The 16,240-nt window shown below is 43.0% G+C and overlaps 1 protein-coding gene across 2 annotated transcripts in view; it reads left to right on the forward strand.

Moving 5' to 3' along the window:
* Window positions 1–16,240, forward strand: part of LUZP2 (leucine zipper protein 2) — a 1,380,972-nt gene that overhangs the window by 467,683 nt on the left and 897,049 nt on the right. For both annotated transcript variants that reach the window (XM_086959880.1, XM_086959879.1), the window contains exon 3: window positions 5,589–5,659. In XM_086959880.1, the coding sequence (XP_086816006.1) occupies window positions 5,589–5,659 (71 nt within the window). The remainder of the gene's footprint in view (window positions 1–5,588; window positions 5,660–16,240) is intronic.

Below are 16,240 nucleotides of genomic sequence, written 5' to 3' on the forward strand. Positions count from 1 at the left end.
TCAATGTTACATCTTTTCGCAAACACGACCTAGATGTTTATGACCAGCTTGTGGATAAACAACTCGACCTATTGTTCCTCACGGAAACATGGTTAGATATGGATTCAGACCCTGATGTTATTGCGGCCTTACCGGAAGGGTATGTGATGACCAGGCAGGACAGGCCTATTGGCAGAGGCGGGGGTTTAGCTACTATATTTAAGCAGCCGTTAGGCTGTCAAATGGAGCAAATGTTGATTACTGACAGTGAGGCAAGTGTTTTCACAATTAGGGTGAATGGGGGTACCACGGTGAAGGGATTTTTGATCTATAGACCTCCGGGTCCCCTGCCTAGGTTTGCTGCCAGCTTGGTAGAGGGAATAACAGAGGCCGCTCTATGTAGAGATAAGTTCCTCGTGCTAGGGGACCTAAACATACATGTGGAAGACTCCCTGGACAGAGGGGCGGTAGGGTTTTGTCAGGAACTGCAGGCCCTCCAGCTGGATCAGACAGTGAAGACCCCCACTCACCAGCAGGGCCACGTATTGGACCCGATATTTGCGAATTGGAGGGAAGTAGAGGTTAAACCCACTATTCCGGTTCCTTGGTCAGATCACTTTCTGGTGCCCTTTGTGATACAGATTACGGGCACGAGAATAATGGAACAGGCACCCCTTAACTATTTAAGCCAGAAGTGTGCAAAATTCTTTCAGACAAGGTTTGAGGAGGCACTCACCAAAGGAGGGAGACCGGGCGGGGTGGTTGTGGAAACAGCAAGCAGTAATCTGGACAAGCGTATTATAGAGGCGCTTGACTCCACGGCCCCACTCTGTCAGACCAAGGCGGGCGCCGCACACAGAGAACGGCCCCATGGTACAATGAGGGGGAACATCCTCTACAACGCAACTTTTACCACGCAGTCCCTTTACGACGCAACTATTACAACGCAAACCATTACAACGCATTGCGCTGGGGGGCGCTTTAGGATAGGGAATAGATTTAATTTACTATCCAACACCTACCCTAGTGTCCACGGGGACTGGAGTTGGAATAGTAAATTCAACTATTCACTATCCAGCACCCCAAAGTGCTATGCGTTGTAAAGGTTTTCGTTGTAATACTTGCGTTGTAAAAGCATGCGTGGTAAAAGCATGCGTTGTAATGTCATACATCCTACAATGAGGAACTGCGATTGGCTAAAGGGAAGTGTAAGCGCTCTGAAAGGCAGTGGAGGGTGGCTTTTACGACCCAGGCTAAACAGGATCACCTAGTGATGAGGAGGGTATATCACGGGCAGATTAGGAAGGCTAAAGCAGCCTACTGCGCAGAGAAGATTAGGGACGCGGAGAATTCTGCGAAGGAACTCTTTAAACTATATAAATCTATCTCGGTAGCCAAGTCCTCCGTGGTATCGGGGGATTGCTCTGTGGATGTGTGCAACTGCATTGCAGATTTTTTCGCAGAAAAAGTTGCTAAAATGTATTCATCCTTCCCGCGCCAAACGACAACAGGGTCTGAATTCGCTGAAGCGGCGGGGGAAGTTAGGGGTCAGCACGGTCTGGTAAACCTCACCACCCCCTCCCCAGAGACGCTTATACAGATCTGTAGATCTGTAAAATCAGGCTCCCCTAGGGACCCCACATCGTCCAAGCGGCTTGCGGAAAGCTTAGTGACTTTGGAGTACTATATTAGGCATTTGTTAGATGTTTCCTTTGGGACCTATTGGGTGGAAACAGGCGGTAGTGCTTCCCATACAAAAAAAGCCAAACATCAGCTTTGAGAAACTGCAGAGCCTCCGCCCCATTTCACTTCTACCCTCTATGGCCAAAGTAGCGGAGAAGGTTGGGAATATCGAGCTTATGGAATTTGTGGAGGAAGCGAATCTCCTTCATGCCACTCAGTTCGGATTCCGGCCCGCCACTCCACTGAGTCGGCCCTATTGATGGCGGTCGAGACTATTAGACAAGGGGTGGATGAGGGTCAAACTATGGCCCTGATCCTTCTGGATCTAAGCGCAGCATTCGACACTGTAGCATATGCCACCTTGCTACAGTGTCTGAATAAAGGTGGCATTTCAGAAGCTGCGCTAAAATGGATCCTGTCCTTTCTGGTAGACAGAGGCTTTCAGGTCAGGCAGGGGGACCACTACTCTAGAATGGTCGATTTGGGTCAGGGCGTACCACAGGGTTCGTCCCTGAGCCCAACCTTATTTAACCTGTATGTCTCCCCACTGGCTACCATAGTGGAGGGCCATGGGCTGCGCATAGTGTCCTATGCCGATGACACGCAGCTGGTCATCTCCCTATCGCGCGCTCCTGGTCTTGCTGCGGACAGATTCAGAGTATGCATGCAAGAGCTTGCATCCTGGATGTCGACCAACTGCCTGAGGCTGAATGGCAGCAAGACGGAGGTGCTCGTGGTGGGGGGGCCCGTCGGTGTGGTCATCGGCATGGTGGCCATCATGTTTGGGGTCCGCACCTATACCATGTCAGGAAGCCAAAAACTTGGGTGTATGGCTCGATATTGACCTAACATTTGGGCTCCAGATTAATAGGGTGGTGGGGGTTTGCTTTGGTGTCCTGAAAAGCCTACGGAAGGTTCTTGAGCTTCTTCCCACGCAGGCCCGAAAGACAGTGGTGCATGCCCTCGTAACAGCGCGACTGGACTATGGCAACCTCCTCTACCTGGGCGCCACAGGAAAGAGCCTTGACCGCCTCCAGGTGTTACAAAACGCCGCAGCACGCCTGATCTTGAGGCTACCCAGGAGATCGGCCTCGAAGGCAGCGCTTCAGGTGCTTCACTGGCTCCCAGTCAGGAGCAGAATCGAGTTTAAGGCTCTGTGCAAGTGCCATCGCATCATTGGCGGTAAGGCACCACAACCGTTACAAGACCTGATTACCCGATATGAGCCACCTCAGACCTCAGATCCTCTGGTTCGGGGCTTTTGAAGATCCCCAAAGTAAAAAAGGTACGCATGGGGGGTAGGTCCTTCAGGTTCCAGGCAGCCAAAAGTTGGAACAAACTCCCATTGGAACTGCGCCTCGAGGCTTCAGAGTCTAGATTTAGAGGTAAACCCAACACCAACCTTTTTGGCTGGTAGACTAATGCCAGGGTTGGTTGCTATGATTCTGTCGCTCCCATTCACTATAGCGCGGGGACACGCCAATGTGCGTAACCAGGCGCTCTATAAATGCCCCTATTATTATTATTATTATTTACTCTGGACAACGATATTCTTGCAGGCAGTATTTTCATGCCACAATATTTTTGACTCAATATTTTTGAAAGTGGATATTTTGTACTCGATATTTTGTGCCTCAGCACCATGGAGATCACCTGTCAGAATAGCGTACAAGGCAGACACTCTACTCTTTCACTAGTGGGAGTGGTTTTTACGCTCTTCTGGTTGTTTGAACATCACTCAAAGGAGAGGTATAGGCTCTTCCTAGCCTATGGCCCAACTTGAAGTGACATTCTAAATATTTCCTCCTGTAACACTATATGGAATTCAGGGTTTGGAGGTTAAAGTTCACTGATTTTTAAGTATATTAAATATTTTTTTAATTCACTATGACTTAATGATCATCGCATAAGGAGCATAATTATATTATCAGGATCAGTACTTTGTTTCTTTCCACAACTCTGGTATAGCCAGGTGTATGGTAACAACTATTGTATTTGATCTACTTTTGCAATAATTGAGACTAAGGAGGAGATTTACGAAAAAGTCACGCAGCCCAAACCCCCACGACGCTTCCCTGCATTGCGCGACAGGGAGGGAACATAACTTACTTTGAGCCATGGTGCCAGGCCAAGGGTGGTGCATGGGAACGCCCATGCACCAGCCTTGGCCTGGCCCCATGGCTCAAAGTAACGCGAAGAAGTGCAATGCACAGCTTCGCATTACTTTTACTTTATTTCTAGTGCTAAACTTGCTTAGCGCTGCAAAGTAAATTACAAAAAAAAGATTGCGTCGTTTTGCTTCACTTTTGTGATGCAAACACGGTGCAAAAGCTTGAAAAATCCCCCCCTAAGCACTCTATAATAAGAAACTGGTTTTATACTGCCATATCGTGATCCACATAAGTAATTACTAGGATCTTGCATTTTACTATTGTTTCAGTCATATCTTCCACTTTTGTTGATGCTGAAGGCTTTAGGAATGCAAAGTGTTTCTGTATTTTACAAAAATGTAAATATCTGTTTTAAAAAACAAAACAAAAGAAAAAGACGTCTCCAACTGGAAGGGGCTGGAATAATCAATAATATTCACTTTAAGACTTTGCACGAACCTGATTGCACTGAAATATTTAGCAGTAATTGATCTATTTGATGATAATCTTTAGTACTTTCTCTATCGATTGCACTATTGTACCTGAGCCATCTTGATAAATACCGAGGTTTACACTTTATTAACATATGTGATATATAATGCACTTTCCACTCTTGCTGCTAACTGTATAAGGTCTGAACAAGAATATACACTTTACGACTCTGCACAAATCTAATCATACTGAAATATTTTTCAGTTTCCGATGTATTTGATGATAACCCAAAAGATGTGAATAGGGAGCTACCCTTTCTGACAGGAAAAGGATTGGGTCAACAATCTTATAAAAAAACAGAGCTCCTTCTCCTGAGTTTTGTGAATCGTAGGTGGTGTTAAAATCCCAAAGGGATTTTAACACGTTACATCAATGGGATGGATTGCAATATTGCACGGGTTACCAAATTTACAACTAAGTATATGTCGGGCCCAAGAGTACCATGAAGAACATCATATACACAAAAAAACTTTTCCTTAAAAATGTCATTCATTTATTTGTAAACTTTTCAAATTAATAACAACACATTTTTGTATAAAAACCATATACACATTCGTTTTTGCAGAAAGTCAGCACTGTATACAAATCTTTCAATGTTTAAAAGATACTATTTTAGCATTGTTTACACAAACATACAAACATCGTATTTAATAATCAATAGATTGTTATAGGAACAAACTCCCATTGATGTAAACGTCCCCTTTGGGATTTTAACACCACCTACGATTCACAAAACTCAGGAGAAGGAGCTCTGTTTTTTTATAAGTTTGATGATAACCCAACACCATGTTCCTTAGTACTGTATCTGTTTGTTGCACTATTAAATATTGCCGTACCCAATCAAGCCTTCAAGGTAAATACTGAGGATCTACACTTTATTATCATATGCGATCTGTAATACATCACCCACTCTTGCTGCTCATTGTAGAATTTAGACCCCTGGTTTTCCCTATTTCTTGTGTGCTTTGAATCTTGATATTTGATCTGTTCAAGAGGACAATAATTGGTCGGATTGAACCCTGTATCCTGTCATTATCTACTGTTCTTACGCCTGCTGCTAATTTTATATGAATTATGGTTGTGTATTACCTCTTAAAAAAATACAAAAATAATTATCTCTATCTCATTTAAAATCACCCAGGGTGTGTCTATTTTTTAGGAAAGGTTAAATTATATCGCCAAATAGAATGAACTTGAAGCATTATTATTTTTTTGCTTAATATGCACACCTAGGAACCATTATACCTATATACTAACCAATCCAATATTTTCTGTCCTTTTCAGTCTCTGAAAAATGACAAGTCATCGGCTAAAAGCGATGTGCAGAATCTCTTGGAGTTAGGTCAGAAGCAAAGGTAAGGGCCTTTTTGTTTTGCATGGTACCTTAAAAAACACTACCTCCATTTTTCTCCTTAAGATGTATTATTAAGATGTAAGCATTTCAGCATTGTAAGGTGCACATTTCATTATGGTAGTAGATGCATGCCTCAAAGCACGTAAGTTATGGATAGTTGGAATTTCAGAGCCAAACTGGATACAGTTGAGTATTCCAACTACATGATACTACCGAGCACAAAAGCACAAATTGCATCAATTAACCGGTGCTGGCCAGAGGAGAGTATCTCTACAAATTTAAACTGTGGCGTTCCAATTCAAGTTAATAAACTGAGTCGTGTAGTGAACCAAACTCTTGTACGTTCATATATGTAGAGCTAATGTACCCTAATTTGATTTGTAAAGCTTCTCAATTTGACAATAAAGGGAATATTTGCTTGCATTCACTTATATGAGAATAATTGACACTTTTCCAAAATTATATTTTAATATATGGGATAAGGTACTCTGTACTGTACATCATAAAGATCTTGAAAATCACTGATGAGTTCTGTGACATTTGGGGAACAAGGGACACTCTGAGTGCCTGATTTAGATGTGGCGGATGGGATACTCCGTCATAAATGTGACGAATGTCCTGTCCGCTGTGTTACAAGTAAATGTAAATGTAAATGTACAGGAATTTATATAGCGCAAATCACCAACCGGTCTCTAAGCGCTTGCTTAGGGAAACCGTCCTGGTATTCCCCTGTGAGGTAACCCCGGCAGGGTATCCGCAAGGTGAAAGCCAGGCATCCCGCCGCGAGGGGCCATTGTGAAGATTAAGCAAGCTATTGCCCAGAGTCGCATAGTGTGAACCCGTGAATCGAGTAGGCACCGGAGCGAGAATTTTTGAGTCATGGACATTTTAGGACTCAAGACCCCGCCGAGATGGGAATTGAACCCTGGTCCCAGGCTGACCTCTTCTTCCAGGTCTGCCTCCTCTAACCAGTGAGCCACACTTCTCCTTAGACCCTTTGGCACTTGTAATACGGGTGGTGGGATATCCATTACGTTTGATCCACTAAGATCTAGATCAGGCCCTCAGTGTGGGCATTGTGTCCTATGGCACTTGTAATATGGCGGACAGGATATCCATCACTTTTGTGACAGAGTTTGTGATTTGCAATATCAGTTTAACATTTGGCAGAAGGTATTTTATTGCTAGCAATGCAATTGTTGGTGCCTTGAGTTTTCATTTGAAATCATTATTATGTTTGCCGACATGATGAATACAAGTTGAATCTATAGTGCAAAAAAACCACACTAAAGACGAGTTCCTAATTGGTTTGAAAATGTGTTAGAACTATGTTAATTTAAGTGCTGTGGCTCAGGAGGTGTATAAATATGCAAAGATGATACCATTACTGTCATAAACCTTGTGGAAAAAAATAAACATGTTGCCATAAATATCTTTTTTCTACTCATCACTCTTCATTTTAGGAAAACAAATCTAGGAATGAAAAAAAAATCTGATTTTCATTGCTTAAACTGCAGCTGTGAACTGACTATCTCTTTGGCTTGCAGCTCTGATAGCAGCATTGTGACATCACAACTCTTCTCTAATAACAAAGTACAACTGGGCAGCTAGGTAATTTCTTTATTACAGGTGCCTAGAGATGTCACAACTCGACAATAATAAAGAAATTCTAGAGGGGCTTCTATATTAGGAATCCCTTCCATCTATTGTAAATGGATATTGGAATTTTGGAAATCTGGGGGGGGGGGTGTTGAGGGGATGAAACCCTACTCAACAACTAGCCGCTATTTCTATCAGGGTGAAGTCACAAGCAAAGCCTAAATTTACTTGTACAAGACCCTCAGTTAACTCGGCACAAAGCAGTCAGGCTTATTTTAAAGGGAATTTGTAAAGTATTTATACAGCACTTTAAACAGTAATAAAGTGAAAAGATAAGACAAAAAAAATTCCTCACCAATTTAGAAAAATAGAGCAAAATGTAATGAAATATTTGACTAATTACAATGTCAAAGTGTTCAAAAGTGTTCAATAAAAATAGTGCCTTGAATCCCTTAGTGCCAACTGTAGTTATCTTCTCACGCTGAACCGGGACAAAGTCTCAAGTTCAGGCCGAGCGCGATGGACTGCTGGGCCTATACAGGGACCAAGCTAGGCCAGATGATTGAGTACCTAAAATCCTGGTTGCAGAGCGTTTGAGATCCCAGGTCGAGGATGCATCACAGAGTGGTGGTTCAGAGTAACTGCAAGGCTGTGATGTGAGGCCCTGCATTGATGTTGAGAAGGCTATCGACGAGTGATGTGAAAGCCTGTGTCAAGGATGCGTTGCATGGTGGCAGTACTGAGGCGACTGAGGGCTGCGATGTGATGTACTGTGTTGGAGATGCTTTACATATCGCTAGTTCGGAAGCCGAGCTGCAAGGAGAAGCATTGTGCTGCATCGTTTTTGACCACAGGACCACAGCTGGGCTGGCAGAGAACCTTCAGGTCTACTTCCAAGGGTCTAGTACTAGGTGACACCACTTGGAGGTTAGGACTCACAGCAGACAGAGTATATGTGTGAGTGTATTTACTATTCATGGGGCTTGGAGCCTTTTCTGTCCCTGCGGCTCTGATAAGCCAACTAGCCATTGAGTCACTCTAGTGCTCCTAGGATCAAGATGCAGGTCCAGTTCCTTCACTCAGGCAGCAGGTAAGCAAGGAAAAAGAGTAGCTGTCATTCTTGTAGAGCAGAAAAAAAGTCCTTTTGAGTCATCCATAGATATGGACTTGTACTGAAGAGCTGGGTGTGAGGGTCTATTATTTATACCTGTTGCCAGCATGAAGTAGGAGTAGCTTCCAGAATTTGAATTTCCTGCCTTCCTGCCCTGGCCTCAGGTTGTCTGGAATCACAAAACACTAGTGTCAAACCCTTTGTAAATGTGCCTAGGCAGTGCCTTAGTGATTTGTATGTATGGTAGGTGACAAGTCCTCTCCTTTATCAAGTCATAGAAGGCCCATCCTGCAAACATCTATTAACATTTGTTCCACTCTCTGGGAACAATTCACAGAGACCAATGGCCAGCTGCACCTATGTGGATACAGGCTGCAGACACCAAATGGTTGGGACAAGAAAATGCCATCTTTCCTAAGGTGGTACTGTCAGTATTATGAATTAAATCTGACTTTACCTTTAAAGAGGGCTTTAAATTACAATTCTTTAGACACCAAACTGATCATTTATACGTGTTCCAAATTGACAATTATGACTTATTTCATGTAAAGAGTTAACCCAATGTTATCCTGTGGGAGAGAATGGCCTTGCAGTAGTGAAAAATGAATTTAGGCGATTTTCCCTGTCAGGACATGTAAAAGTTAAAAGTGAACGTCCAACTATTTAAATACACTACACCCTGCTTTATGACCTACCCCAGGGGTAACATATATATTAAAAAAAAAAGTTTAGGCAGGCAAAATTTTTATTTCGCCAGTCAAAATTACAGTTTGAAACTGCACACAGGCTGCAATGGATGGCTTGAAACATGTTGATAATCTATTTAAGTGGGTGTGTCACAAGAAGTGCTGCAGACCAACTCATAGCATTTAATTTACACGCCTTTGTTATATGTAATACCACTTTACTAGGGACATACAAGTAAAGTAAATGTGCCAGTTCGGTGTAAGCCAAATTTACCGTGTTTAGAGGACTGGTTAGCAGTGGTAAAGTGCAGAGTCCTAAGGTAGCAAAATCTGCAAAAATGGAGGATGAAGGCAAAATGTTTGGAGGAAGACCACCCTAAAGCTATCAGGTCTAAAATTGACCAAGCTATCAACTCAATTAGTATTTCCATATATTTACTTTTACCTACAATACCATGGAATCTATCACTATTAGTATTTTCATTTGGGGTTCAAGAGGTATGATATAATACTCGAAAATAGGGTCTATGTAGTGCAAGAAATCAGGAGAGACCTATTACAAAGAAATGAATTCCCACAATAATATTAATGCAATTTAATAATACTACCATAACATATGGGATTTTATAATCACTGTATAAATGGCAGTCACTAATTTCTTTATGATCGGTGACTTGTGACACACCAAGTTGCCAATTATAAAGACAAGAAGTCTGAACTGGACTATTATAAGGTTATTACAGGCAAGTTCTGATGTTACAATGCTATCTGCCAAGGTCATCAGCTGAGGTGAAAGGCAGGTCAGGTCGCTGAGCAGAATTAAAGCAGCTGTTTAAGGCAAAAAAGAGAACATTGCTTTTTTTTGCTCTATTTTAATTGCTTACAATGATGAGCAGAGAGAATATGTTTATTTTCTGCTTTGGTTAGATAGAGAAAAGCTAGATTTGTTTCTCTATATTGTTCTGAAACTCCTCAGTGACTTGCAGTATCCTTGTAATGTACGGGATGGGGTGCTTTATCCCTTATATCACTCTTGATTACTCAAAATACGGTAATTTTGGGCAGGAGTATTGGATACAGGATATACTGATGTCATGCATTCGTTTTGACATGTGAAAGTGCTTGGTACATGATGGTCATGTTTGTGTGGGGTTGTGTGGGTGGGTGAGTCACTGAATGTGGTAGTTATGTGCCTTTTTTATTATGCGAGTGAGTTCTAGTAGGTGGTTCTGGATGGATGAGTTAGTAAGTACTAGGCCACTTGAAAGGATGCATGCGAGAGTGAGCAGCAGCATCAGTAGATGAGAATAGTATCCTGCCACCACTACAATATCAACACAAGGTGACACCCTTTGATGTTTATAGGGAAAGCAAAACAAGTGCAATAATAGTACATGATGCACTTGTCCTTTGAATGTGTGGACCAATCTGATGGACTGTTGTGAGTGTCAGCTACTAGAACTCAATTTCAATCAACTTTTGTTTTACCCTCATCTAAGTAGAAGTCCTGTCAGCTCTGATAATTTCTAAAATATGTAAGACCTCCTAGTTTATCCAGTATTGCCTCAGTATGATACAAGTAAAATTTGCTAGACTCTGCTACTTTATTTACTGGTGAAATGGTAGCCTACTTCTGGTGCTTTATATACCAGCGGATGGAAAGTGGATAATTTGAATGATAAGTAGGGACTTACCAGTAGTGTACACAATTAACAGTGTGCTACACCCACAGTGGGGATTCTACAACAGGTTTGGTTGATGGTGTTTGGAATCGGTTTTTGTACTGTATATAGTGTTTTCTTAGTACTTAGGACTGCTGTCTGTACTAAGAAAGTCAAATGGTTTATTTAAAAGGGATGCATGCCTAAAGATCCACAGACTATACAGGGATTCTGAAGGTTGTTTTTAATAGCCTATGCACGACCATGCATCTGGGGCTTTCTAAAAATCATCAGACACACCATTTAGTGGCCAAAAAGTACATTATTGAAAGTTGGAAAGGGTGGATATACATAAGGGTCCTTATTCGCCCCCTTTGTTCTTTTTCTTTGCCACAGTGATTGTTTTCCCGCACTCAAGGGGATACTCTCCACAGATTATACAGGATTGGTTAGGATCCCTCGGACCTACCTCCCTGTAGGGGTAATAATTTTCCCCCAGATTACGGGGGGACCCCGAGAGAAACCGAATGCGACGGTCCTGACGAAGACCGGAGTGACCATACAGGTGCATCAAGAGCGGTCGAAACATGTTGACTCTGGCAGTGGTAGGAGGGAAGCCTTGAGGTTCCTAATTACTTCCTGAAGGCATTTTCCCATCCTCTGTTTATTCAGCTTTTTAATCCTGGTAGAGGTGCCAAGTAACGTTTAATAAAGTTGTTTTTCTAGTTGACACCTTTAACCAGTCTTAAATTCACTCCCTATACTGCACTATTTCTTTGTCGCACTTTTCGGTTTTGAAAACACAAGGTGTTTGCACTATTTTCACCACAGTGGTTGTATTAAGTGTTGTGTCTGTCCAGTTTGTTTGATTATATGTTGTGTTAAGTGGAATTTATTATTTTTCCCCCCCCCCTTATGCTCCGTCCTGTGTGGGGTACACCAGGGCGTATTGTAAGCAGGCCCGATGATGAAGCATGTCACATACCTCGGTATGTGAGTGAGGGCAGTTTTTCCAAATAGAGCGATATGCCCTATTGGGGCTGACTCTATTCTTTACCATATTAGTATATACGGTATTAATATTGACTCTTCCCACCCCTTTCGTGTGTACACTAATGTTCTCTCGGGGGTCTCGGGGTGGCGGAGTATAAATTGTCTTTAACCCTCGCCCCTTCTTTGTGATTATAATACTTACCAGTAGTATCAAGGCCACAAACACAAAATAAATGTTTTAGTCAAGGTCTAAAAAAATTGTTCCCTATCTCACCCCTTTGTGGTAAATAAAATATTAGCCTGTCGGAATTTCTATACTTAAACAATGGGTCATGCATATAATTAGAGGCAGAGTCCGTGGTGTCCGATTCAAAAGGGCTTTATTTCAGTAACTCGAGTTAAGGGAGAATCAGGTTCCATCACCACTAAGGTTCAGGAAGGGTCTTCATCTGAACTTTATTCACAGAGTACAATATTTATACTTTAAACATACATTGCATTGCATAGAGAAGGCGGAGCAAGTGAAAGAGAGAGATAAGAGCACATGGGCGTGCAAAAGGGCGTGTAAGAAGGCGTACACATGGGCGTTCACTTGAGGAGTCATAGGTGAGTCATAGGTGGGTGGATACATGGAGGGGGTCTGCATGGTCAGTTGGAACCTTTACCCTACTTGTGTGCGTAACTTGGTCATGACGTGCAATTAACGTGTAACTGGGGAAGCTGGGGGGAGCTGACTTTCGATCTAGTAGAGAAGCCTTGAGTGTCAGGGCGACCTGCGCGACTAGTATTATCTGATATCTTGAGTTTGGAGGATGTATTATCTGAAGTAAAGGTCGCTCGAGCAAAGGTTGCTCATCACTAAGAGCCAGTGTGTGCATATATTTCTTCGTAAATTGCGTGGGGACCATGGGCTTTCTATGGATGCGAGCTCTGCAAATCACTTAAACGGAGACAGGAAGGCTGGGCTCTATCTCTGCAGACGGGGTTCTGTTTACCTTCTTCACTAAGCAGGAATGTGATTCTGTGGAGCAAGTAGATAACTGTGTGCAAAATACTGTCTTGACAGGCCGGGCTGGGCCAGAAGTATGCGAAAGGTCAGGGATATGTAGCTGAGCTGCAGCTTTCAGAGTGTCTGGAGGCAAGAAACCTGAGGCTCAGGCTGAGCCACAAAACGGGTTAATCTCGACTTTTATTAAACGTGCACCATGCAAATACATTGGCAACATAGGCCTCTGTGCAGAATTAACATTTCTTTCATGGAGGACTTGGTAACTGACATTCTAATGTGGGACGAAAATACAGGGGCATTATTATTACAGGCATGAGAGGGAAAAATGCATGGGTGACATGCACATGCACTAAACGTGGGGTACACGCAGGGGACACATTGGCCATATAAAATTTCTATTTCCTCATTCCCTCCATGTCCCGAGCTGTGCCCTTCAGGACACATCTATATTCATGAGACCGTATATCTGATCATACAGCATCATTTGTTTGTCTTTTTTCTTTTGTATATGTGGATGGGGAATACAGGCAGTGGCACACAAGCCGCAAATCGCCGGGCCACATTGCAGACAGAGACAGCAGCTGAATATCATAAGCAGAATCATTCCTAAGAATGACAATACTTTCCATCCCCATGCTGATATTACACTCCAGAGCCAACCGGACCAAGTCCATGTGCCAGGGTCTTTATGTATCTCGTGAGCAATCTTGTGGAGCCTTGTTATTGCTGCATACACGGATGGCGCGTTATTAGGAATAAACACGCAACAACTGGAGCCGATCACTCTACAAGCCCCGCCCCTCTCTGCCATGATGACGTCAAGAACAAGACGATTCTGAAGAACAACAAGTCTCATGGCGGACTGCTCCTCCGTCAAGTTAGCCAGAGCAGATGCAGTCTCATTTACTACTGCTTTTTAGAGTTCTTGTTAACCTGCGTATTAGTTTACTGTTTTGGATGGGACCTATGAAAAAGAATAATCCTCTATTGAAATCTGTATATTGCTCCCAAGCTGTCTCTGTCTGATCAATCATGGAGGAATCGGTCTCTCTCCGGTGTCTAACATACTCTAATCGTAAATCTCGATGATAATGGGATGGGGCTAGAAAGACAGGGGGCAGAAGGAACGATATATATCATGTTCCACCCCAGTCTAAGGGCAGATATGTATAGGCTGTCTGACCGCAAATGAAATAGGAATGGCGAGATGTGTTGAAGGAAGACTTTCCTTGATCATTAAACTCGACTACAGTATTACATTCACTGTGTCCCAAATGTACTGATCCTTTCTTTCTAACGCACAAATCACCTTTTACTGGTAGAACTCTTATAAACGGTGGACCTACATTTTTCTTGGGCTGAACATTCAAGATCATGAAGTTAAGGGAAGCATTTCCTTGCTCGTACTCTTCAGTTTCTAAATCGGTCCCCTTCCTTTGGGGAAGTCCGTCTTCGTCTGGAAAACATGCCTCATTCATTACTTTATTCAAATCTCCCCATATCCATTAGTCATTGGAAACTGTGGACTTTCTGTCTAGTGATGTCATTAAGTCAAACCATGCTCCGCACGAACCATTGTACGAGAACGGAAAAGGGAAAAAGGGCAGTACCCCTTTTGTCTTTTGAAAAGGTGGAAGTTGGCCACATACCCAACAATCTGTCGCATTGCTGGTCTGATGAGAACGGTGCAACATTCGAATAAAAGTATTGTTGTGCAGGGCTAGTCGATATGACAATTCATGAGGTGGCAGATCACTAAATGCATGTTCTGCAGTGTTATTAATGGGGAAGTGTATACCTGAAGAAAGAGGAGGAAAGAAAACATGTAGCGTCAAGCTGATACACATAATAGTGATGCACAAAAGTGACATGAAAATCAGAGTTACTATACATCTACTGCGTAATATCTTGCAGTATTTCTCTCTCATCTTGCTCTTTTTGCTATTCTGGTCTACGATCTTATACATGTCAGGAACCTGTCTAACCGATTCACCACCAAGTGGACTTAAACAATTAAACGCTGTCTGACTTACTAGATCGTAACTTAGACCTATATTCCTGTTGCGGAGTCTTTTCTAGTAAAGAGGCTTAGAGTCTGTAATGTCTTTAGTCTTTATCAAAGTTCCAGAATCTCCAAAGAATTTCTTGCAGTGTTGGGCATGCAGCCATCCCTTGTGTCCCTCGACCTTGACGGCAGTCCTCGTGGTGAGCAGTACTAGTTTCGGTGTTTTCCAGTGCGGCTCAAGGGGGCTTGATCGATCAAAGTTACGAACGTATACATGGTCACCAGGGACGATGGTATGCTCCTTGACTTGAGTGTTGTCAGGGAAGGCGGCGGCAACCTGTGAACGCCAAGAAAGTAGTGCAGACATCAAGGAAGCCAGGTTATCTGTCAGCATGTTACTGTCAACATCAGTAATTTTCTTAGGCATAGGCGTACCCCACATATTCGGTGGTCTACCAAAAACCACTTTGTAAGGAGATAGGCCTGTTCTGGAATGAGCTACCATACGCATGTAAAAGAGGGCAACCGGCATGGCTACCATCCAATCCACGCCTTTTTCTGCACAAACTTTTGCTAATTTCGTCTTAAGTGTCTGATTATGACGCTCGACAAGTCCTGCTGCTTCAGGGTGTCATACACAATGAAACTTCCACTGGTATCCTAACAGAAGGGATACTTGTTTCATTAATTCAGAGGAAAAGGGCTGGCCATTATCTGAGTACACGACACGAGGCAATCCATATCGGGGAAAAAACTCACGCACCAGTTGCCTGGCGGTGGTCACTGCAGTATAATCTGGGACTGGGTACGCTTCTGTCCATCTAGATAGTGCACATACAGCTACCAGGACATACTTATAACCTCTACATCTGTCCATTTGGATATAATCCATCTGGAGGACTTCAAAAGGATGGTCAGGAGGATGAAATCCGCCTTGTTCCACTGGAATGCCTTTACCTGGATTGAACTGGCAACAGATCATACAGGTAAGCACTTTCTGTTTCGCTGCTGCACGTAGGTGCTTGTTAAACCAGATATTCTGTAAGCTGTCTAGCATTGCCTTTTCTCCTAAGTGTGCTGGACTATGTGCTGTATTTATGATGACTTGTACCATAGAGTCTGGGAGGAACCATGTAGCTCTGCCTTTAGTCATCCAAACTTGGTCAGTCTGGACCCCTCCTTGTTCAGTCCATTTCTTTATTTCGTCTGGAGTGGCATGTATCTGTATGTCGAGTACATCTTGTGAAGGATCCTTGACTGTCATGTGTTTTGTCAGTAATGGCACCTCCGTCTTTGTCGTGTCTGTTGGCGTCTGGGCTGTAAGTTTAGCTGTTCGGTCTGCCAGGTCATTGCCCTGGGAAATGGTGTCTGTAACTTTGGTGTGTGCTTTGCATTTCATGATAGCTATGGCTGTAGGCAAATGTATTGCTTCTAACAGAGCCTGAATAAGCGGACCGTGCTGAATTTTAGCCCCATGAGAGGTCAGGAAACCTCTCTCCCTCCATAACACTCCGAAAT

The sequence above is a fragment of the Lissotriton vulgaris genome, chromosome 2_2 (genome assembly GCF_964263255.1).
Source record: "Lissotriton vulgaris chromosome 2_2, aLisVul1.2, whole genome shotgun sequence".
NCBI classification, from domain to species: domain Eukaryota; kingdom Metazoa; phylum Chordata; class Amphibia; order Caudata; family Salamandridae; genus Lissotriton; species Lissotriton vulgaris.